This window comes from Pelodiscus sinensis, unplaced genomic scaffold, assembly GCF_049634645.1.
Source record: "Pelodiscus sinensis isolate JC-2024 unplaced genomic scaffold, ASM4963464v1 ctg109, whole genome shotgun sequence".
Taxonomy (NCBI): domain Eukaryota; kingdom Metazoa; phylum Chordata; order Testudines; family Trionychidae; genus Pelodiscus; species Pelodiscus sinensis.
Window position 1 is genome coordinate 277,157 of NW_027465844.1, and position 24,530 is coordinate 301,686.

At 45.9% G+C, this 24,530-nt stretch overlaps 1 protein-coding gene across 1 annotated transcript in view; it reads left to right on the forward strand.

Moving 5' to 3' along the window:
* LOC142823586 (maestro heat-like repeat-containing protein family member 2B) overlaps window positions 1-21,682 on the forward strand; it is a 31,385-nt gene extending 9,703 nt beyond the window's left edge. Inside the window, exons 12-25 of the mRNA XM_075914862.1 lie at window positions 703-812; window positions 2,907-3,059; window positions 4,319-4,473; window positions 5,992-6,154; window positions 6,598-6,794; window positions 8,087-8,224; window positions 8,433-8,544; window positions 13,021-13,167; window positions 14,177-14,359; window positions 15,244-15,399; window positions 16,432-16,566; window positions 17,943-18,045; window positions 19,018-19,083; window positions 21,179-21,682. Coding sequence (XP_075770977.1) covers window positions 703-812; window positions 2,907-3,059; window positions 4,319-4,473; window positions 5,992-6,154; window positions 6,598-6,794; window positions 8,087-8,224; window positions 8,433-8,544; window positions 13,021-13,167; window positions 14,177-14,359; window positions 15,244-15,399; window positions 16,432-16,566; window positions 17,943-18,045; window positions 19,018-19,083; window positions 21,179-21,252 — 1,892 coding nt within the window. The 3' untranslated portion in view covers window positions 21,253-21,682. The remainder of the gene's footprint in view (window positions 1-702; window positions 813-2,906; window positions 3,060-4,318; window positions 4,474-5,991; window positions 6,155-6,597; window positions 6,795-8,086; window positions 8,225-8,432; window positions 8,545-13,020; window positions 13,168-14,176; window positions 14,360-15,243; window positions 15,400-16,431; window positions 16,567-17,942; window positions 18,046-19,017; window positions 19,084-21,178) is intronic.
* The last annotated feature ends 2,848 nt before the right edge of the window (window positions 21,683-24,530 follow it).

Genomic DNA, 24,530 nt, shown 5'->3' on the forward strand with positions numbered 1-24,530 from the left:
AGTGAGTGAAGAGCCTGGGTTTCCTACCTAAGCTGTTGGTCAGCCCCATCTCTTTTACAATGAGAGTTCAGTGGAGGGATTCTCCTCCAAATCAGAACCTCAGATCAATCTACATGAGTTGTGCTTGACTATGAGATTAGATTTAAATACTGAGAGCAGAGTGGCTACTGAAACCAGATATACAGAGAAAGATGCTCCACACAGAATACAGTGCCTGTTTAATCCTGTATGAATCACAATGAATCACATGCCATTACCGTTAACTTTCAGACATAGGGGCTACGTCTAAACTACATCCCTTTTTCGGAGGGATAAGGGATCTTTCGGAAAAGGCTTAATTTTCCGCAAGATCAGCATCTAGACTGGCGCTTTTCTCCAGCAAAGCTCCGTGCCGAAAAAAGCTGCAGCCATTTTTATGCTAATGAAGCAGGGGAGATTTAAATCCCCGCTTCATTAGCAATTGCGATACGTCTAATTTACATCCCTTTTCCGAAAAAGGGATGTAGTCTAGACATAGCCTGATGGTAAAATTCTGACTCCATTAAAGTCAACAAGAATTTCGTCATTGGCTTTAGTGGGGCCAAAATTTCACACAGAGCTGGTAATAACATACCCCATAGATCCTCCTGTATGATTATCTATGGATCAGAGGTTCAGTTTTATTAAATGTTGCCATACTTTTTCTCCTTTTCTCTATCCTAGGTCAGTGCACAAACCTGGGGTCAGCAGAGGAGGAGCTGAGATGTCTCCGTGAGGCACTAACAACTCCAGACCCTGAGGCTCTGTTTCAAGCATCTTGTGAAATGGCTAAGGTAACAGACACTAGGTGACTGTCCTAGTGGCTGTGCACCATTCATTTTCCCTTGTCCAGAGGACTGGAAAAGGGCAAATATAGTGCCCATCTATAAAAAGGGAAATAAGAACAACCCAGGAAACTACAGACCAGTTAGTTTAACTTCTGTGCCTGGGAATATAATGGAGCAAGAAATTAAGGAAATCGTCTGTAAACACTTGGAAAGTGGCAAGGTGATAGGGAACAGCCAGCCTGGATTTGTAAAGAACAAATCATGTCAAACCAATCTGATAGTTTTCTTTGATAGGATAACGAGTCTTGTGGATAAGGGAGAAGTGGTGAATGTAGTATACTTAGACTTTAGTAAGGCATTTGATACAGTCTCGCATGATATTCTTATCAATAAATTAGGCAAATACAACTTGGATGGGGTTACTATAAGCTGCGTGCATAACTGGCTGGATAACCATACTCAGAGAGTAGTTATTAATGGTTCACAATCCTGCTGGAAAGGCATAACAAGTGGGGTTCCACAGGGGTCTGTTCTGGGACCGGCTTTGTTCAATATCTTCATCAACGATTTAGATATTGGTATAGAAAGTACGCTTATTAAGTTTGCAGATGATACCAAGCTGGGAGGGGTTGCGACTAATCTGCAGGATAGGGTCATAATTCAAAATGACATGGACAAATTGGAGAAATGGTCTGAGGTAAATAGGATGAAGTTTAAGACAAATGCCAAGTTCTCCACTTAGGAAGGAACAATCAGTTTCATACATACAAAATGGGAAGCGACTGTCTGGGAAGGAGTACGGCAGAAAGGGATCTAGGGGTTATAGTGGACCACAAATTGAATATGAGTCAGCAGTGTGATGCCCTTGCAAAGAAAGCAAACATGATTCTGGGATGCATTAACAGGGGTGTTGTGAGCAAGACATGAGAAGTCATTCTTCCGCTCTACTCTGCGCTGGTTAGGCCTCAATTGGAGTATTGTGTTCAGTTCTGAGCACCGCATTTCAAGAAAGATGTGGAGAAATTGGAGAGGGTCCAGAGAAGAGCAACGAGAATGATGAAAGGTCTAGAGAACATGACCTATGAGGGAAGGCTGAAGGAATTAGGTTTGTTTAGTTTAGAAAAGAGAAGATCGAGGGGGAACATGATAGCAGTTTTCAGATATCTAAAAGGGTGCCATAAGGAGGAGGGAGAAAACTTGTTCATCTTGGCCTATGGGGATAGAACAAGAAGCAATGGGCTTAAACTGCAGCAAGGGAGATTTAGATTGGACATTAGGAAAAAGTTCCTAATTGTCAGGGTAGTCAAACACTGGAATAAATTGCCCAGGGAGGTTGTGGAATCTCCATCTGTGGAGATATTTAAGAGTAGGTTAGATAAATGTGTATCAGGGATGGTCTAGACAGTATTTGGTCCTGCCATGAGGGCAGGGGACTGGACTCGATGACCTCTCAAGGTCCCTTCCAGTCCTAGTATTCTATGATTCTATGATTGTTTTATGCTTTCGTGATGTCTTTCCACACTTGGAGCGAGCTATGGGAGTGAGGCATTCATGGGTAATTAGTAACATGCTTTTCATAGGTATATGCTATGAATGCCATGTAAAAAACAGATTCCAGACAGTTGCATGAACATACCCATGCATGTGCACGCGCACATCCATCCATCCATCCATCCATCCATCCAGGGGGAAAATATGTGAGCAGGATATCAAGCTGAGAAACCAGTCTTGGCACCTTGTATGTTTACCTGAACCTATATTTGTGTGCATGCATCTCTTTGCATATTTTTATATTTTGTGAAAAGATGTCATGTACATCATAGAATATAAACTGGAAATTTACATCCTGTTTGTCCCATACAATGTTGTGCTAACTGTACAACCTAAGATCTAACCTGATATTATTAGTGTAGAATAGAGATGTGGTAGCTAGAAAGATTACAGAGAAAATTTTAATTGCAACTGCCTTGCCAGATATGAGCCCAATTAGCAATTTGCTGATGAATACATTATTTTCCTATACAGCTCTTAGGCCTCCTTTCTTAAAAGTACTGGAGCCGACTATCATTGCAATCTTTCCTGTTTTTGATCTGTCCACAGGTGGTTAGTAAGTACTTTCCCTCTGAACAAGCCACAGATTTTATTGAGGCCATACTGGATGGTATGCTGTCTGCTAGCCCCTCCTGTGCCACAGCAGCCGGTCTGTGGATGAAGATCATCCTGAAGGAGTGTGGAGGTGCCATGCTGGATGAGGTAAAATAGAAGCTGGAGAGATTTTTCTGGCTAACCTGCAGGCTTTCAGGTCTTTGCCATCATTTGCAGTGAACACAAGTCTTGCTGTTTCTCCCTCTGGGATTGGAAGGTAATTCCATGTGTGTTCCTATCCTGAGTCAGGCAACGGGGGAATCAACAGCAGAAGACAGAGATAATCTAATGGTACATCTGCACTAGCTCGTTAGTTCGAGCTAGGTAGGGTAATGAGGGCAAGCGGATTTGCAAATGAAGCCCGAGATTTAAATATCCCGGGCTTCATTTGCATGTTCCCTGGTGCCACCATTTTTAAATCCCCCTTAGTCCGAACTCCGTGCCCACTGCTACATGCAGCATGGACTAGGTAGTTCAAATTAAAGATCCTAATTCGAACTACAGTTACTCCTCATGGAATTAGGATCTTTAATTAGAACTACCTACTCCGTGCCACGTGTAGCTGCAGGCACGGAGTTCGGATGAAGGGGGATTTAAAAATGGCAGCACCCGGGAACATGCAAATGAAGCCTGGGATATTTAAATCCTGGGCTTCATTTGCAACTCTGCTTGCCCTCATTACTCTACCTAGCTCAAACTAACGAGCTAGTGTAGCCGTACCCCAAGGGAAAAGGAAGATGCTTGATTATTTGTCTATCTTGTTGTCACAGTTTCCAGCCATGAAAGGCTTGGAAAAATTAGACTCCGAGTAAAATGCAAAAAGAGAATATCCGGCCCCAAGAGACAAGCTAAGTGAACTACATCTTAGGGCCTCAGATAATGAGGGGTCTCTAAAAATACCCCAAAATTACTAGTTTTTACTTGCCTCTTTGCCTATGTACTGATAGACAGACAGACAGACAGACAGACAGACAGACAGACAGACAGATAGATAGATAGATAGATAGATAGATAGATAGATAGATAGATAGATAGATAGATAGATAGATAACTTGATTATTTCTATTTTCATTGTCCTTTCTGTTAGAATAATACATGTTTTTTTGGAAATGCAATAAGGCCTCTTTAACTTGACATAGCTTAGGGCCTCAGCATGTCTTAACCTGGTGTTGCAGCCAGGTATGGGCAGAGATATGTATAATTTTTGTGGGTTAAATCTATGCAGCCATGTCTAAATACTTGTTTTTTGAAGGGAGGATTTTCTACAAGAACAGCAAATTGCTAAACGACTAAATAAACGTTTTGGTTCTGCAGAATGAATGGAGAGAATGGAAAAGGGACATTTTTTCTGGTTTTATTCTGTCCAGGTGCCAGATATCCTGAGTATAATATACATTCACATGCCTACCATCAAGCAGGGTAGCTTGAGGCAGTTCCTGGTGGAGGCAGTGTCCATTCTAGGTCACCATCACCTAGAGGCAGTGATCTTCAGCCTCCTCATCAAACATCTGCCGATGGACAGGTATATACTGCTCCTTACAGTGTTCATTTTGGTAACCATGGATCCCACAGCTTCACTGGAAGATGTAAGGCTTCATTTAAGCCACAGACAGTTTGAGATAATTCCTAAAGGTTAATAGCTTGGGTCTTTCTGCAGAAAGGTCCAAGACCATGTCAAGGTGGGTGCAGGGAGAAATTAAGTGTCATTCTGTTTCCATTAATTAATAGTTGCTTTGGCATCCTAAAGACTTCCCTTTACTGGCATCACTGGAGTGGAGTTTGGCCTCTCCAGACCCCTGAACTAACATCACCCTGGAAATTGCCAGTGACTGTTCGTTTTCTGGTAGCATGAAAGCTTCAAATCCAAATTCCTGGCTGATTAGCAAGGATAGGGCACCAGGCTTTTGGTATCAGCAAGGGTATGGCTGCTGGAATGGAATTGTCATTCTTGGTACTTAAAGACAGGGTGGTAAGCATATCTATCATTTCATTCAAACATCCCTAGCTGAATTATCAGTCATCAGTGCAGGAATCTAAGAACATGAGAACGGCTGTAGTGGGTCAGACCAAATGTCCATCTAGCCCAGGATCCTGTCTTCAGACAGTGGCCAATGCCAGGTGCCCCATAGGGAGTGAACAGAACATGCCCATTCTGGCAAATAGAGGCCAGGGAATGCCATTTGTGAAGAGGTCATGGGCTAGACACAAATATTTGTTCTCATAGTTGTACATCCAGTTAGTAGGAAGATCATTTTTCTTTCTTCAACTTGTCTCCCAGGCCGTAGATCTTTGGGCATCACATGCTCATGATTCCATATCTACTGAGAAGTAGGAAAACAGGAACTGTGATTAGAGCTCTGTGTCCTTTCCTTCTGAAGTCTAGCATTAATGGTTATGGTGCAGTAAGACTAGGGTTGTGTCTATACAGCACCCTAAACTTGAAATAAGATGCACAATATGCACTCTGCAAATTGTGTATCATATTTTGCATAGCCTATTTTGAAATGTGGCGCTTCTACACAGCACCAAATGTCGAAATAATGTGCTATTTCAAGCTATCCCTTATCCCTCATGCAACAAAGTTTATTGGGATGGCAAAATAGTGTGCCCATTATTTTGAAAAATATTTCAAAATAACGGGCTGCTTGTGTAAATGTGGGGTAGCTATTTCGGGATACCTCCAGGATCCCCAAATAGTCATGCACTGTAGAAATGTAACCTGAAATGTAACTTAACTTAGTTCTGTAACTAGAAACTCAATATGTAAAACATGAGGACCATATAAGGAGGACAGCACTCTGAACTTGCTCATCATAGGCAGGGCTTGACAAATAATACAATCTACTCACCCATGGCGTGTAGATTGTAACCTGGAAGAGCCAGGTTCGGGCGATCTGTGCATGCACAGATCGCCGGACAGCGCGGTTGGTGAGCCCTGATCATAGTCAAGGAGAAAATTTGTTCTTTACTTGAATATGATGCATATAGTCAGAGCCACAAAAGTCTCCAGGGGTCACATATAACTTATGTTAAATTGCAGTGACACCACTGAGCTGTGGAGATCTCTGGGGACAGATCCCTTGCTCGCCCCTCAAGTCCTGAAGGTCCTAATAGAAAGAATAAAGACTCCAACAAGCCAAGAAGGAAGCACGACCTCAGAGACAGAAACTGACCTGCATTTAGCAGCTGCTGAACCTCTCACAGTAAGTTAGACGACAGACATGTATTTCTCTGCCTTGTGACACACATGCTGATGGAAAGCTAGATGAGTGGTATAATATTGTCATATGGGCACTTCTTTTCTGAAGTACTGTTTCCTGGATTCCAGCTGTGCTTTCTGTGGAACAACAGATGGAAGATTTAGAGTATGTGGCTGATTCACTTAATAATATCTGGCAATTAGAAAGTCTTTGAATCGGATTTCTTACAGTGCTTTGCAAATGTTTTGTGTAACTCATAACATGCCTTGATAGGTCGTACACATTTTTACAGATATGGGACGCTAAGGCACACATGGAGTGAATTGCTCTCGGTCATTCATCAAGTTAGTGACAGGAGTGGGAATTTAGTCCAGCAGGTATCAGAAGGGGAGAGAGTGTGATAGTGTTAGGAAGAGACCTCTTCTTTTACCATGCTCTCCTTTCAGGCAACATGTGCCATCTTTGAAGTGGTGTCAGCATTGCAGTTGAGCAAAACTGTGCAGGAGCTGTTCCCGGAGTTGTTCACTGTTCTTCTGCAGCAGATCAGCCAAACCCTAGGACAAAAGATGCCTTTGCCCAGGATGAGCAGCCGAAGGAGGTTATTTAGAAAAGGACAACAACTATGTGAGGGCAACCCTTGCAGGTAATTAGAAGAAAGGGAGCAAAACAAAGAGAATCCCAGTACATTTGTGTGACACTCCCCAGGAGTTCTCAGGGTTATGAGGCACCTTACCATCACCTGCTTTTAATATGAGAAAGTCTTGTTTGTGCTTGCTATAGGTCAGTTCCCTGAAACCACCAACCTCTGGCAACACAAACACTACTATCTAGGCCTCCTCAGGCCTCAGTCTCTTTGTCCTCTCTTTCTGACTACAGCTTAGAGAATCTCTATCAACGGATTCTCCTCTAAGAGAAGTCTCCCTGCATCTCCCCACCAATCGGCTTTCCCCCATCTCTTAGTTTAAAAACTGCTCTACAGCCTTTTAAATGTTTAGTGCCAGTAGTCTGGTTCCACCCTGGTTTAGGTGGAGCCCATCCTTCCTGTATAGGCTCCCCCTCTCCCAAAAGTGTCCCCAGTTCTTGATAAATCCAAACCCCTCTTCCCTACACCATTGTCTCATCCACACATTGAGACTCTGAAGCTTTGCCTGCCTACCTGGTCCTGCGCGTGGAACTGGAAGCATTTCCAAGAATGCCACCATAGAGGTCCTGGATTTCAGTCTCTTTCCTAGCAACCTAAATTTGGCCTCCAGGACATCTCTCCTACTCTTCCCTATGTCATTGAGACCTACATGTACCACGACCACCGGCTCCTCCCCAGCACTACACATAAGTCTATCTAGATGCCTCTAGCATTTTGTCTCTTTTGCTCTCTGTTTCCCTCAAACACTCCTGTGGGTGTCCCTTTAGGCAGATTCCTTATTAATGGGATAATAGGTTTGTTGATTCTATAGCCCCACTCTAGCCAGGCAATCAGGTACATTTCTATCCAATTAGGCTTTCTCTGGGGAAGCTAATTAGTACTAGTAGTTACCAGAGTGCTGACCCCAAGTACAAGCTCTCAGCACCCTGTCACATCTCGCTGGACATAGGGCCCCAAAATAACCATTAGTGATCACTAATCTCTCTGTGTCCCAGCTTTTGGGGTCTGGTTGTGTATTTTTTCCATATTACTGTACTGTGCTAGTGCCCATACACCTTGCAGATAGGAGAAAGTGACTGCAAAATGTTGTCCATAGCAACACTAGTAATATGAGATGTATGAGACTGAAATACCTCCTGGAATTAAGTCCTTCCAAAAACAGTGGTCCCCAGGATACTGTCAATGGATGAACTGTCAATGAACAACAGACCTGACAAGTAACTGGGGTTTCCTGACTGCTTAGGCTGTGTCTTTCTATTGGTTACTACAGTTCTGTGCCTCTTTTCCCCCAGGCTTTCTATTGAAGCATTAGAGGCTGTGCTTCTCAAGGCTATGAATGAGAAGCTGATAAGAACTCTCTGGAAGCAGAAAACTTGGATGCTTCTTGAAAATCCGCAGACTCACCACGAGGGGGTGTGTTTGCTGGTGAGGTAAGAGATCTAGGAGACAGCACTTCATCCTCAGGGATCGGCAACAAATAGAGTGACTGACAGGGAACTTTCAGGTATAGCTTTGTGCGGGGTGCCCTGGGTGAGAAACACAGAGCTTCCATGCGTAGGTTTTAGAGTTGTATGGTCATAGCAGCTAAGCTTTTGAAGTGCACAGTGTGCCCCATAAGTGGTTCCTTTTGTCTTCCAGGGTTCTGCAAAGATCTGGACTAATAACAGTGGAGATCATACAGAGCCTCCTTCCCTGGGTAAATTCCCCATCAGAAAACCAGCGAGTCACCAGCACAGCTTTCTTTGCTCAGGTATGAGCAGTTCCACCATTAGGCTGTTATCTGTTGTTTACCTTTCTCTGGGGAATTGTACAGTTCAGTTCATGGGAATTCATTTTAGATAGTAGAATGTGTCCTTTATAAGGAAATCTCATAAGGAACTTCATTACACCTTTCTTAATCATTTTCTCTTTGTTATTTTTGGGGCCTATACTAGCCTAGCCTAGCTGCCTATTCTAGTTGCTGGTTAAGAGAGAGTGAGCAAGATATAGATAGGCTACGTCTACATTGGCAAGATTTTGCGCAAATAGGGTATGTCTACACTACAGCACTAATTCGAATTAACTTAATTCAAATTAGTTAATTTGAAATAAGCTAATTCGAATGAGTGCACTTAGACCTAAAAACTAATTCAAATTAGCATTTTGCTAATTCGAAATAGCATGTCCACATTGAGTGGACCCTGAACCGAAGTTAAGGCTGGCCAGAACCAGTGCCGTCAGGGCATCAGGTTAGGACTTAAGGTGTGGAGCTGCTTCCTCAGGCTAGCCGAGGGCTGTGCTTAAAAAGACCTGACCCCCACCCCGGACAGACAGTTCTCAGGATTCCCCGCTTGCATGTCTAACTCGATGGGGACATCAAAGCAGTCCTGGCTTGGAGTGCCCTGAATGCCCACACTCGGCACATTTCAGCACTCGACCATCAGCCCGGCTGCACTTGCCGCAGGCTGCCATCCGGGGGAGGTCAATCAGGGGGCTATCAGGATCCAGGAGGCCCTACAGGAAAGCTTCCACCCCGAGGAGCCCTCAGAGCCACCCCAGTCCTCCCCATCGGGGGCTCGTGCCGCATTCCTCCCTCACCTCCTTCCACTTACCCTTCCCGAGCCCCCTCTTCCTGATGTAAAAAATAAAGGACACGTGTTCAAAAAAAGAAACTCTCTTTATTTAACAAAACTGGGGGCGGGGGGGATTAACCTCTGGGGGACTGGGAAAAGGAGGTGGGAGAGGGGAAGAAAGAGGGTGGGAGAGGGGAGGTAGAAACCTGGGAGGAGGGAGCTGGAAGGGGGAAGCCAGGAGAAGAAGGAGGAGGGGAAGTATAAAACTATGGTACGCCATATCTTCAGAACTGTCTACAGATGTGGTCTTCTCACCTCAAAAATGATATGGCCTTAGAAAGGGCTCAGAAAAGGGCAAGTACAATGATTAGGGGTTTGGAACAGGTCCCATATGAAGAGAGGCTAAAGAGACTGGGACTTTTCAGCTTAGAAAAGAGGAGACTGAGGGGGGATATGATAGAGGTCTATAAAATCATGAGTGGTGTGGAGAGGGTGCATAAAGAAAAGTTCTTCATTAGTTCCCATAATATAAGGACTAGAGGTCACCAAATGAAATGAATGGACATCAGGTTTAAAACTAATAAAAGAAAGTTCTTCTTCACACAAAGTTCTTCTTATAGTCAACCTGTGGAACTCCTTGCCACAGGAGGCTTTGAAGCCTAGAACTATAACAGAGTTTAAAGAGAAGTTAGATAAATTCATGGAGGTTGGGTCCGTGGAGTGCTATTAGCCAGGGGGTAGGAATGGTGTCCCTGGCCTCTGTTTGTGGAAGGCTGAAGATGGATGGCACGAGACAAATTGCTTGGTCATTGTCTTCGGTCCATCCCCTCTGGGGTACCTGGTGTTGGCCGCTGTTGGCAGACAGGCTACTGGACTAGATGGACCTTTGGTCTGACCCAGTACGGCCATTCTTATGTTCTTATGTACTAAGCGCAGGGCTCAGGGTCAGGGGTCTCACTGGAACAACTTGATTTTCATGCAAACCTGCTCCTGGGTTTGGATGTGGCCTTTGGTGGCCAGGCTGGCAGCTATCCTGCCCTAGACGGCTGCATTCCTGTGCCTAGTGTGGAGGTCGTGGACGCTGGAGGCCTCCCCCCAAACCTCGATAATGTCCACGATCTCTGCACTAGACCAGGCGGGCGCCCGCCTCTTGTGGCCCTGGGCAGGCTCCTAGGAGCCGCCAGCCTGGTCCTGGGAAGAGGCGGAGGGCTGGGTGGCAGCGGGTGGCTGGCTCATGCCATGCCAGGTGCAGGGTCTGCTGGCTGGGTGCTGGCAGGCTTGCCACTGGCACAGGCACTGTAACCAGACCATGCCCCTTTAAGGGCTCTGGGGCTGGGAGAGGGGCAGAAAAGTTTCCCTGGTTTGGCCCAGAGTGGCCATCAGGGCAACCTGATTAGGGTTAGCCTCCAACTAGTTCGAATTAAGTGGCTACACAGCCCTTAATTTGAACTACTTAATTCGAACGAGGCGTTACTCCTCGTAGAATGAGGTTTACCTAGTTCGAATTAAGCGCTCCGCTAGTTCGATTTAAATTCGAACTAGCAGTTTGTATGTATAGCCGCTATTAAAGTTAATTCGAACTAACGGCTGTTAGTTCGAATTAACTTTGTACTGTAGACATACCCATACTTTTAACGCAAGAGTTTTTGCGTTAGAATATTTGCGCAAGAGAGCGTCTACACTGGCATGTGCTGTTGTGCTAAGAGGCGCTTTTCTGCAAAATCATCCGTGCCAGTGTAGACGCTCTCTTGCGCAAGAAAGCTCCGATGGCCATTTTAGCCATTGGGCTTTCTTGCACAAGAAATTAATGTGGCCTGTCTACACTGGCCTCTTGCGCAAGAACAGTTGCACAGGAGGGCTTTTTCCTGAGCGGGAGCATCATAGTTTTTGCGCAAGAAGCACTGATTTTAGACATTAGAATGTCAGTGTTCTTGTGCAAGAACTCCCCGCCAGTGTAGACTGGCAGCTGCTTTTGCGCAAAATCATGCCAATGTAGATGTAGCCATAGAATTTGAATTACTAGACCTTTTCTGACAATTCCTAGGGCTAATACTGACCAACAGCTCCTGATTTTGGCCTAGCTCAGCAAATCTTCTAAATGAATCTAGTGTCCTAATACTATAAAATAAGCAACATACAAATACATTAACATCTATCTTAGATTCTCATTAATGTAGAATAATAGATTCATAGAACATTAGAACTGGAAGGGATCTTGAGAGGTCTACGAGTCCAATCCCCAGCCATCACGGCAGGACCAAGCACAGTCTAGATCATCCCTGACAGGTGTTTGTCTAACCTGCTCTTAAATATTTCTAGTGATGCAAATTCCACAACCTCCTGAGGCAATTTATTGCAGGGTTTAACCACCCTGACAGGCAGGACGTTTTTCCTGCTGTCCAAGCTAAGCTTCCCTTGATGTAATTTAAGCTCATGGCTTCTTATCCTATCCTTAGAGGCCAAGGAGAACAATTTTTCTCCATCTTCCTTAAAACATCCTTTTAGAAACTTGTATTATCTGAGTACTTCAAAATGATAATGTAGTATCTGAGTGCCTCAAAACTCTTTAAAAGTATGTATCCCTACAATACCCCTGTGAGGCAGGGAAACACTATTAGTCCCATTTTGCAAACAGGAAACTGATGCACAGAAGGCCTAAGTGACTTGCCCAACATCATCTAGGAAGTCTTTGAGGGTGCGGGAAATTGAACTGGAACCTCCTAAGTCCTAGGCTGCTAACTACTGGAGCATCCTCCCTCTCCACAGCCTTGCTATAACGTCTGTGTCATATTTCACATTTACGCTAAGTCGCTATTTTAGAGGCTCATCTGGTGGTTCTAGGAATCTGTTTGTGCCCCAAAATCTTTCTACACCCTACCTAGGAAAGGAGTCACAAACGTGGGTTTTCAAGGTCTGCCTAGAGAGGCCTCATGAAAGCTGCCAATCAGAGCCCAGCTGGCTCAGATATATGGAGCTACAGGGCTTTATTAGGTCAGTTCCTTTCAGGAAGTGGAGGGCCAAGAAAGGATGCTATTCTCTGGCCAAACCAATTCACAGGGGTTTATTTCAGGCAGCATTTTCTGAAGCTGAATTTGCAGAGAGAGAGTCCTTACGAGCCTTCAACATATAATTAGAGGGAGAAACTGAAAGTGGCCCCATAGGAAGAACCCAAGGAAAAAGTAGCAATAAACTGAAATGAAGCAATGACTCGCTGCTATTTCTAGGTTGGAACCAAGAGTAGTGGGCAGGCCCAGGTTCCCCAGTGGCATAAACCCGATGAAGGGGACAAGGCTTATGGAGAGGTTGAACAAAGAACAGAATATAAAGGGTCCAGAGTTGGGGCTGAAGACCCTAGTGAGGGCAACAGGACCTAAAAGGCATTTGTTTGGACTTTGGGACTTGGCCAGAGGGCTGAGCCATGGAAGACTCACTAAGATCGACTGGCAGGATGCACCTGGGAGAGAAAAGGACTGTGGTATCAAATGCAGTCACTGAGAGGCTTTCAAGGGATGAGCAATCACCCATTATAGTGCCTAAAAGGAAAAATCCATGTTTTTAACACAGTACTCATTCATATAGAATAATAAATTACAGTGTATTACGTATCTCCTCAAATTATATTCGCTATCTTAATGAACATATTAGAGCTAATGGACATGTTGATTTTATTTCAGCTAATGACTGATCCCATACTCAGGGAGAAGAAGATCCTTAAATCTGTCTCACATAGCTTAGAAGAAAGGTCACGGGACAATAACAGCATTGTCCGTCAAATGGCTGTAAGAGGCCTAGGCAATTTAGTCTATGGGGCACCTGAGAAGGTAAGATAGAATACTGAATACAATGCAGCATAACTAGAGAAACTAAAGGAAACAATTGCTCAGGATTTACAGAGGCCATGCACAATGCACTAGGCCAACTTCTGCTCTCTCATACCCCTGTAACCTCTTTGCAGTCAATACACAGCAGGTTTGTTCCCTTGGTAAGCTGGGCATAAGGAAACAATATGGACTTAATATGATCATATGTAAATGTATACTCCTAGGAATGAAGAGTGTAGGCTTTATTTCCAAGATGAGAGATTCTATTCCAGGAAACAGAGACACTAAAAAACTCAAATCATGATAGATAATCAGCTGAACGTAAGCGCCCAGTACAAAGCTGTGACCAAAAGAGCTGAGGTGATCCTCGGAGGCATAGACAGAGGGATTCTGAATAAGAATAAAGAAGTTATTTTACCTCTGCTTATGGCACTGGTGTGAGAACTGCTAGAATACTATGTCAGGATCATGCCTGCAATTCAAGAAGGATGCTGATAAATTGGAGAAGAGTCACAAGAATTTTCAAAGGGCTAGAAAATGTGCCTTTAGATTCAATGGGGGGGGGGAGGGGGAATGAAGCTAAACTAATTCAGACTGCTAGTAAGGCATACATTTTAATGGTAATTTTAATCATTGGAACCATTTACCAAGGGTTGTGGTGGGGTCTCTATCAGTAGCAACTTTAAAAACAAGATGGGCTGTTTTTCTAAAAGAGGTGCTCTAGTCAAACAGACATTATTTTGGGGAGGTTCTGTGTTGTGAAGGAGGTCAGACTGAATGATCACAATGGTCCCTTTTGGCCTTCAAATCTAAGTAATTAGAAATCTAATAGGATTACATAGGTGTAATATGGCACAGAGTTTGGCTTATTGTAGCTAGTACCTGATGTAAAATATAGCTATAGGTCACTAGGGGGGCAGATGAAATTCCCACTGCTTCATAATTGCTAAAAAAACATATTAAAAATGTGGTTAGTGGAAAGTGTTTTTAATGTCATACGTCTGAACAGGTGAAAAAGTACAAGAAGTTTCTTCTGGAGGCACTGATCAGGACTTTAGAAGACACTTTCAGTTCTGAAGTCATTGTCGAAAGCCTAAAGGCACTGGCCAAAGTCCTAAAGGAGCTGAAAGGGAAGGACATAGGTTCATCCTTCAGAGACCTCACCACACAGATCCGGAAGTACTTCGATAATGTACGTGAACAGAAGCCTTCAACCCCAGTTCAGCTGACATTGATGAGGCTCCATTTACAATGCATGATGTGTCCTCACTGGGCATTGTTCATGTCAGAATGAAGTGATTTTAGGCCTTAGGGAAGAGATGTGTTTTATGGAGGAGCAGAGAATTAAGAAAATGAGGATGCCATCCCTGCTCCTTCAGTCTCACCCTTCTGTTCATCTTTATTTCCAATGAGAATGGCAAAGGAAGTATGAATACTAGATTAGGTAGCTGCATAACAAGGAAAATGGGCATACAGGGTGTAATAGACTGTTTTGGGCCTACTCCATACGATTTTTATGTCAGATGGTTGAAATTATTCCATTTTGCAGAGAAGTTTGAGATTTCAAATTTTGGTTTTGTTCCTATTGGGGGGACACACCCCCCAGCCCAAATTTCAAAACTCTTTGTGAAACAGTAATACTATTCTCAACCCAGCTCTACTGGGAGCCTTGCCTGAGGGCAGTCTACTGGCAGACTATGCTGGAGACAGGGAACCTGGAAACACTGGGAATTAGAGGTGCCAGGGTGCACATTTCCTGGCTCCTTGTCAGCCTGCCAGACAGGCTGTTCTGAAGGTGAGGGCCAGGAAGCCCAAGATCCCAGTTAGCCTGCTAGATGGGTCACCAAGAAGCTGACCAAGTACCCCTACTTGGCTTCTGGAAGAATTTTGTCAAAATTGAACTGTCTTCAAAGTATTTTGATGAATCAACACATTTGGCCCAAACTTGATTAATTCCAGTTCTTTTAAACTTCTGTAGTTGGAATCACTCTACCCTAATGTAGAAGAGACAGCTGTGCTAGATACATGATGTGGTTATTTCTTCGTTACCAACCTGTGTGGCTTTCTTGGCTATAGGAGGACAACACTCTTCGTGCATTGGCCTTTGTCCTGTTTGGTATCCTGGCCGGCTCTGCAAAGAGAAAATGGAAGGACTATTTTGCCAAGCAGGTTAGACAGAGCTGGGTCACGCTTCTGCTGCACCTGCAAGATCCAAGCCCTGAGGTTTCAATGGTAAGAATGACAGTGACTTAATTACTAAGCAAAAAGAATCTTCCTCCTGATGCCAGGGGAGCTCTGCTATTCCTTCCCGCAGTGGAGACCTAAATTCTTCCCTCAGTTCATTGCCCTCCTTTTGAGTCAATCCCAGACAGGCTGGTCCTTAGCAGCCAGGGTTGTCTCACTGGAGTTCAGGATAGGTCATGGGTCTGATCCCAAGAGTTCATTCCTGCCTATCTCTGCACCCCACGTTCCTGCCTCCCCACAACAGAGGAAAGACCACAGCTATGCCTAGTGAAGCAGCTTTCATAGCTACATCTGTTCTGAAAAAACATTGCTGCTATCTCCAGTTTTCAGTATTATAAAATCATAGAACCATAGGTTTGGAGGAGACCTCAGGAGGTCACTGAGTCCAACCTCCTGCCCAAAACAGGACCAGCCTCAACTAAACAATCCCAGCCAGGGCTTTGTCAAGCTAGGATTTGAAAACTCTAGATTTAGAGGTTCCGTTGCCTCCCTAGGTAACCCATTCCAGTGCTTCACCACCTTCCTAGTAAAATAGTTTTTCCGAATATCCAACCTAGACCTCCCCCACTGTAACTTGAGACCATTGCTCCTCATTCAGTCATCTAGTACCACTGAGAACAGCCTCTCTCCATCCTCTTTGAAATCCCCCTTCAGGTAGTTAAAGCCTTCTATCAAAGCTCCCCTCACTCTTCTCTTCTGAAGACTAAATAATCCCAAATCCCTCAGCCTCTCCTTGTAAATCATGTGTTCCAGCCTCCTAATCATTTTTCTTGCCCTCCATTGGACTTTCTCCAATGTATCAACATTTTTTAAGTAATGGGGTGCCCAGAATTGGATGCAATACTCCAGAAGTAGAATCCCTTTCCCCCTATTAAAGTCATGCTGGCATATTTTCTGTCTATTACTTCAGGGGAATCCCTTTTATTCTTGGGGTAGATGAGCAGTCAAGGACATGAGTTCCATTTGAATGAGCACAATACGTGTTATGGAACAATTCAATGGTGCAACCCTCTTTTTCAGGAGTGCAGAGCTACATTTCATCTCTGTGCCCCATTTTTGGGACTGAAGAGGCTCCAAACTATACTTAATGAGCATCTTAGTTGGAGAACCGAGCTGAACCCTGAGGACCTCCAGATGGATATCTGCAGATACCTTGTGAGTGACCTACAGAATTATAGGAGATTATTGACAGCATAGGCTTGTGGTGTAGAAGCAGGGGGAATGTGTGATGGGCAATGTAAGTATCTATGGGTATGTCTACGCTACAAAGTTAGTTTGAACTAACGGACGTTAGTTCAAACTAACTTTCATAGGCGCTACACTAGCGCTCCGTTAGTTTGAATTTAATTCAAACTAACGGAGCGCTTAGTTCGAACTAGGTAATTCCACGAGGATTAAGCCTAGTTCAAATTTACTAGTTCGAATTAAGGGCTGTGTAGCCCCTTAATGCGAACTAGTGGGAGGCTAGCCCTCCCCAGGTTTCCCTGGTGGCCACTCCGGCCAACACCAGGGAAACTCTATGCCCCCCTCCCGGCCCCGGACCCCTTAAAGGGGCACGGGCTGGCTACGGTGCCCGTGCCAGGTGCAAGCCTGCCAGCACCCAGCCAGCAGACCCTGCACCTGGTGCGGATCGAGCCACCCACCCGATGCCACCCAGCCCTCCCCCTCTTCCCGGGACCAGGCTGGCGGGTCCTGGGAGCTTGCCCGGGACCGGAAAAGGCAGGCTCCCTCCTGGGCTAGTGCGGAGATCGTGGACCTCGTCCACGATCTCCGCACTAGGCACAGGAAGGTGGCCGGCTAGGGCAGGAGAGCTGCCAGCCTGGCCACCCAGGAGCAGGAGTGCAGCCCCCCAATTGCCCCATCTCCCCAGATGGCAGGCTGCGGCAAGTGCAGCCGGTCTGATGGCCAAGTGCTGTGATGTGCCCAGTGTGGGTACTCCGGGCACTCCAAGCCAAGACTGCTTTGCAAGCAGGGCACCCCTGAGAACTGTCTGTCCGGGGTGGTGGTTGGGACCCTTTAAGCACAGCCCTCGGCTAGCCTGAGACAGCATCTCCACGCTCTAAGTCCTCCTCTGATGTCCTGCCGGCACTGCTTCCGGCCATCCTTAAGCCCGGTTCAGGGTCCACTTAATGTGGACATGCTAGTTCGAATTAGTAAAACGCTAATTCGAACTAGTTTTTTAGTCTAGATCCGTTAGTTTTAATTAGCTTAGTTGGAATTAAGTAATTCGAACTAAGTTAGTTCGAATTAACGTTGTAGTGTAGACGTACCCTATTAGAGTGGGATACAGGACTGAGGGTGAGAGGAATGTAAATCTGCCATAGATTCCCACTTTCCCCACTTCTACACAGCCTCCTGTCCTTTCTTTTATTTACTTGTTTAAATTAAAAAAAAAGTCTGAGTGAGTCCAATAACTGACAGCAGTGGCAAGAGGAACACAGACTGTTTACTTGTGGTTTGTAAAGGCATGTGTTGGCAGTCAAAGGGCATTTCTAGCCAGAGAGAGCTCATGTGTCCCTGATTTTCTCTAGGCCAAAGAGAAGGCTGAGCTACTGGAGAACTTTTACAAAACTACCATCACATACTTCTGCAGCAGCTGGGAAGAGATCCGGGCAGTTGCAGCCAAGTTAGCTGGTGAGAGAAAGTGTGCCGTGTCCCTTTTGGTATTCCCTTTGAGGTAGACAGAAAAAGTCCCTGTGTGCAGCACTGAGCTACTATTAATCTCTCCGTGCTGTGACTTCTCATGCATAAATGGAGATGTTAATGTTCTCCTACTTCTCCAGTGTGGTGGTAGGAGGAATTTGTAATTTGCAATAGAATGCTTTGAGATGACGCAGTCATTTAGGAGCAGAGGCTGGCACACTGTCACGTAGGGTATGTTTATTCTCCGATCAAACTACTGTGCTAAAAACAGAGTAGCTGTGGCAGGGGTAGCAGGAGGGGTTAACTATTCCAAGGATGATCCCATCCAAACCCAAAAGTCTGTTCTCAAGGTGGCTAGCTCCTCCGACTGCTTCTGTCATCTTACCTGCACTCTATTTTTAGTAGTCAGAGTTAGTGTGGACTCAAACTATAGACCTAAGCTCAGTGTTGTTCACTGTTCCTTACTGGTGCTTCATCACTGGGAGGTAGGCAGGCCACCGCCACACAGTGCCTGCTGTTGCAGGTTCCTGATTGCCTTGCCCAGGAAGCACTAGATTCCTCCCCTTTGGCCCTGTGCCATCCGTTCCTTAGCACACCCATGCAAGCCAGGCAAGCATTGTGGCCTAATTAATTTATCCATGTGAGATCCTTGCTTAGTACGCACTTATTCCTGGCCCCAGCCTTTTGTTCACACCACTAGATTAATACACTATCCTAGTATATCTCCAATAACTGACAGCAGTGGCAAGAGGAACATAGATTGTTTAAAGCAAATGAGGTTTTATGTAAACATTCTTAATTTTTTTCTCTTATTCTCTTCAGTGTGGACGCTAAACTTTTCTAGTATTTTCTTGCCTACAGCTCACCTTAGACCCACAATAGAAGCCAAAGGGCCAATGTTATCACCTTGCACTTAACAAGAGAAGGTTTTTTATTGATGTTTATTTTACACTGCTTATTTAGGCATCATCCTGGAACATACGGACACCAAAAATATGAAATGGCTGGACATGGAACATCTGTTGACCTGTAAGTAACAAATACAGGTGAAATCCCATTCATTAGTGAGTTATAAAGAAATTTAGCTGACAAGCAAGCAGTAACTGATACCACAGGTGTGAAGTGCATCAGCCACACATCAAAGGACAGATTCAGCTTTAGTCTGCTCTGAAAGAGGTACGTCTACACTACAGCATTAATTCAAGTTAACTTAATTCGAAATTGTTAATTTGAATTAAGCTAATTCGAATTATGCATCTATACACAAAACCTATTTCAAAATAGCATTTTGTTATTTTGAAATAGCGCGTCCACACTGAGTGGACCCTGAACCGAAGTTCAGGCTGGCCGGAACCAGTGCTGGCAGGGCATCAGGTTAGGACATAGTGTGTGGGGCTGCTGCCTCAGGCTAACTGAGCTCCGTGCTTCACGGGACCCTACCCCCACCCCGAACAGACAGTTCTCAGGGTTCCCCGCTCGCTTGTCTACCCCGATGAGGGACAACAAAGCAGTCCTGTCTTGGAGTGCCCTGAGTGCCTGCACTCGGGACACCACAGCACTCGGCCACATGGAGCCAGAGCTGCCCCTGGGCACACCGGTGCGTCTCGTAGGGTTGTTGCCATCAGCCCAGCTGCACTTGCTGCAGGCTACCGTCCAGGGAGTCCATCGGGGGGCTGTCAGGATCCAGGAGGCCCTGCAGGAGAGTGTCCACCCCAAGGAGCCCTCAGAGCCACCCCGGTCCTCCCCACCGGGGGCTTGTGCCCCATTCCTCCCTCACGTCCATCTACTTACTCCTCCCTAGCCTCCCTTCCTGATGTCAAATAAAAGACATGTATGTTCAAAAATAGAAACTGGGTTTATTGAACAACAGGGTGAACCTCTGGGGAGACTGGGAAAAGGAGGTGGGAGAGAGGAATAGAGTGGGTGGGAGAGGGGAGGGTGAAACCTGGGAGGAGGAAGTTGGAAGGGAGAAGCAAAGGGAAGAAAGGAGAAGGGAAGATCAGGGCCCAAGGTTGGGGGTCTCACCGCACCAACTTGATTGTCATGCAAACCTGCTCCTGGGTTCGCATGTGGCCTTTGGTGGCCAGGCTGGCAGCTATCCTGCCATTGACGGCCGTGTTCCTCTGTCTAGTGCGGAGATCATGGATGCTGGGGCATCCCTCCCAAACCTGAATAAGGTCCATGATCTCCACCCTGGACCAGGAAGGCACCCGCCTTCTCCAGCCCCTGTCAGGCTCCTGGGAGCAGGCAGACTGCTCCTGAGGAGCAGTGGAGGGTTGGCTGCCAGTGCCTTGCTGGCTCACGTTTTGTGGCTACTGGCTCAGGGGCCCCGGTGGCCACTGCTGGCTCTTGGCTGGTAGGCTTGGATCTGGCACGGGCCAGGGTCTATCCCTTTAATGGCTCTGGGGCCAGGGGGAGAGGAGAGCAAGTTTTTCTGGTTGTGCCCAGAGTGGCCACCAGGGCTCCCTGAGAAGGGCTGGAGGCCCCCTATTTTGAATTAATTGTCTACACAGCACTTAATTTGAAATAGCTATTTCAAATTTGGTGTTACTCCTCGTAGAATGAGGTTTACCAAATTTGAATTAAGCGCTCTGCTATTTCGAATTAATTTCGAAATAGCGGTTTGCATGTATAGATGCTATTAAAGTTAATTCAAAATAACAGCTGTTATTTTGAATTAACTTTGCGGTGTAGACGTACCTGGAGGAAACTGCAGCCAGTGTGATATAAGTCAGTGCATCTCCTGGCTATCCTGGCAATGCCTCTTCCCAACCTGTGTGATCCACTCTTTGGGCTCCATCGGCTCCCTGGAAGCCACTTTTTGATACCCAAAACTCCACACCATCAGATTTATTTCTGTCAGGAGATGTAAAATAACTTAAAAGCAGAAGCTATTGAGTCAATGGAGCACCTTCCAATTGGATGAGTTTCTGGTAGGGTCAGGGTCTCCCCTCTCCCCCCTCCTCCATCTCAGTTTGGAGCTTGGAAGGATCCCAATGGAGGAACCTAAAGCTTTGTTTGTACAGAGAGCTTCTGTAGCTTGGTACTCACTGGTACTAAATCTCCAGCTACTGCAGGCATAGGTGACTATATGAAAAGTGAGTCATATTCTCTGTAATTCCAGCTCTCCAGGTCCTACAGAATGACCCAAGTCCCATTGTCCAGCTGGTGGCAACTCAGGTCCTAAGAGACATCTGACCTGGATGAGTGCTCGGGGAATGAAGCACAGACAACTAGATCAAAGAGCTCCTGCTACCTTGAATGGGAACAAGAGAGGGATTGCTGGAGGACAATGTGCTCTGTCTGTGCCAGCTTGTTTCCAGCTTGCACCTCATATACTTCGGTGGGAAGCTAGACATTGGTGGTATGCGGCCAGCTCTGCTATGGGGTAGGAGAGTAGTATAAGGGCCCTACCATCAATCGAACATTAGCCCCGCCACCTGACCCTGGAAGTCCCCCCCCCCCCGACTCCCCGGAAGTTCCTTCTCCCTTGTCACCGGCAGTCCCGCCCCTGGAGGGTAGTACATCCGGGTCGAGAGGGACAGGTGACCGGAAGCAAAAAAAGGATGTCATGTGACCCCCGTTAGGCCCGTCCCCTGTCACCGGAAGTCCCGCCCTTGGGGGTAATACATCCGGGGTCAAGAGGGGCAGGTGACTGGAAGTAAGGGGTGTCATGTGACCCCTCTAAGGACTTGCCCCGCCTCCCTCTACCAATCAGGAAGGGCTTTCCCCGTAGGACCGCCCCGCGAACCGCTTTGACCAATCGGGGGGAAGTTCCGGGACCGGATGACCCGCCCAGAAGTGGGTCGTGTGATCCCTCTAAGAACTCGCCCCGCCTCCCTCCACCAATCAGGAGGGGGTTTTTCCCTGTAGGACCGCCTCGTGAACTGCTTTGACCAATCAGGGGGCAGTTCCGGGACCGGATGACCCGCCCAGCAGTGGGTTGTGTGACCCCTCTAAGAACTCACCCTGCCTCCCTCTACCAATCAGGAGGGTTTTTTTCCCTGTAGGACCGCCCCACAAATCGCTTTGACCATTCGGGGGGTGCAGTTCCGGGACCCGTTGACCAGACCAGAAGCTGGTCGTGTGACCCCTCTAAGAGCTTCCCGTGACACCCTCTGTCAATCAGAGCATAGCACTTCCCCATAAGTTCTAGCGCCACACAAAAGAGGCCATCTTGTTCCAAGAGCGCATGTTTCAGAGAGTGTGCAAACGCTGAGCGGAAACATGGACTCCTTCACCACCTCCACCAGAAGTTTGGAGTTTGTTTTGGTGACGAGGGCCTTCCACCACATGAGAAGAAAGTGCCACATCAGCAACAGTTCCGAGGACTAGGGAGAGGCGAAAAGGGGCCCTTTGCCCCCTCTGCTATTGGATACACCAGAATCTGATCCCGAAACCCAACTCCTCCCACGGCAGCCTGACGAGCTAGACGGCCTCTCGTTATCTGTCCTTGTGGAGGATGCTGCCCATCTCTCCCAGGAGTCGGACAAGGTGAACGGAAAAGAAGTCAAACAGGTAAATGAAAAAATCGAGGTGGGGGGCATCATGGGTGTTTTGTGAATCTAAAAACCAGCAGCTGTAGCTTATTCTCTTTTTTGACAATCTCTTGCCAGGTCGACGATGACTTTCTAGAAACCTTTGAGAAATTGCACATCGGTAATCCTGTGGGAGTAAATCTATCTTGTGCCCGCTTTTTTTGCTCATATCTGACACATGGAACTCAAGAACAAACGTGCAAGAATGAATTAACTCGGACTCCCTAATAGCGATAGTGGTGGGGGTGTCATGGTGCCCATTTGCAGATGGCTGTAAAAGGGTGTGTTAATCCAGATGCTTAATAAAACTTGTATGAAATGTGTTGGTGTGAATGTGTTCCTTCCATACTTACAGCATCTTTTACTAACACAAATAACAGTCATGTCTACGCAGATTGCTCTGTTAGAGAAAATATATTACACCCCCAGGGAAGCTGGCAACTTTGGTGGGGTGAACCCTCTGTTTCAAGCAGTCAAAAAGCACAGTAAAACTTTGAACAGAAGACAGGTAACATCATGGCTTTCGGACCAAGACGCTTACTCTTTGCACAAGCCTGCTCAAATACATTTTAAAAGAGACAAGACCATTGTCTCAGACATGGATGCACAATGGCAAGCAGATTTGGTGGATATGCACCGGTTCTCCAAACGCAACAGCGGTTTTAAGTATATTTTAACAGTGATAGACATTTTATCAAAATATGCCTGGGCCTTAGGCCTAAAGGACAAGACGGGCAAGGAGGTAGCCAAGGCCTTTAAAGCTATTTTCAGCGAAGGTCGCGTGCCTCAAAAATTACAAACGGATCGGGGAAAAGAATTTTTAAACAAACCTTTAAGTGGATTGTTAAAGCGGCATGGTGTCCACCATTTTGTTCCTAACAATGAAGTCAAAGCGGGGGTTGTGGAGCGATTTAACAGAACTTTAAAATCTAGGATGTGGAGATATTTTACAGCCCACAATACCTTTCGCTACATTGACATATTATCTGAGTTTATAAAGAGTTACAGCTGGAGCTTTCACAGAACTATACGGACCAGACCTGCTGATGTGAACCCCGCAAATTCTCTGAAGGTCTGGAAAACTGTTTATGGAGATGATGTTAAAATAAAACAGGCTGTTGTTCCTTTTAGAAAAGGGGACCACGTGAGACTCTCTAAAACCAAAGGTGCCTTTAAAAATGGTTATGAACAAACATTTACCGATGAGATATTCATAGTGGATGAAGCCTTAACCAGGGGTGAGAGACCTGTCTACCGATTAAAAGATTACGAGGGTGAGACAGTGACGGGGTCGTTTTACCCTGAAGAATTACAAAAGGTGAACCCCAAACAAGACAGGATTTACAGGATTGAAAAAGTTCTAGCAGAGAAAGGGAAAGGAAGAAAAAAGCAGCTATTGGTGAAATGGCTGGGGTGGCCCAACAAATTTAACAGTTGGGTAGAAGCTTCTCAACTCTGTAACGTTTAAGCGAGAATAAAAACAATCCCACCTGCAAGGAGAGAAATAGGGGACGGGGGCTTCTACATCACTCTGCCCAGCAACGCCAGCTCTGGGGTTTTTCCCCAAAACACCAGCTCGGCCTTTACAATACAGCTAATAAAGTCGTTGGATCTCCCGGGGGCCTAGGAAGTGGGGTTAGCGGAAATACAATATCCAAACAGCTGGAACAACATTACTGAGGACACCCCTTTCCAAATCACCTTTGGAGATAAACCATGGAGTTATATCCTACGGCGAGGTTATTACTCAACTATACCCGAATTATTGGAACATATGAATAGCATTGTGGCACGTCATTCTGGACCGCCTGATGTTATCATGAATTATGACCCCGTGAGTAGAAAATGTAGACTTAAATCCACCAATGCTACTGCTACGTTTTCTACCCTCGGGGAGCTAGCTAATATTCTGGGTTTGGCCCCCGGGCACAGTGTCCA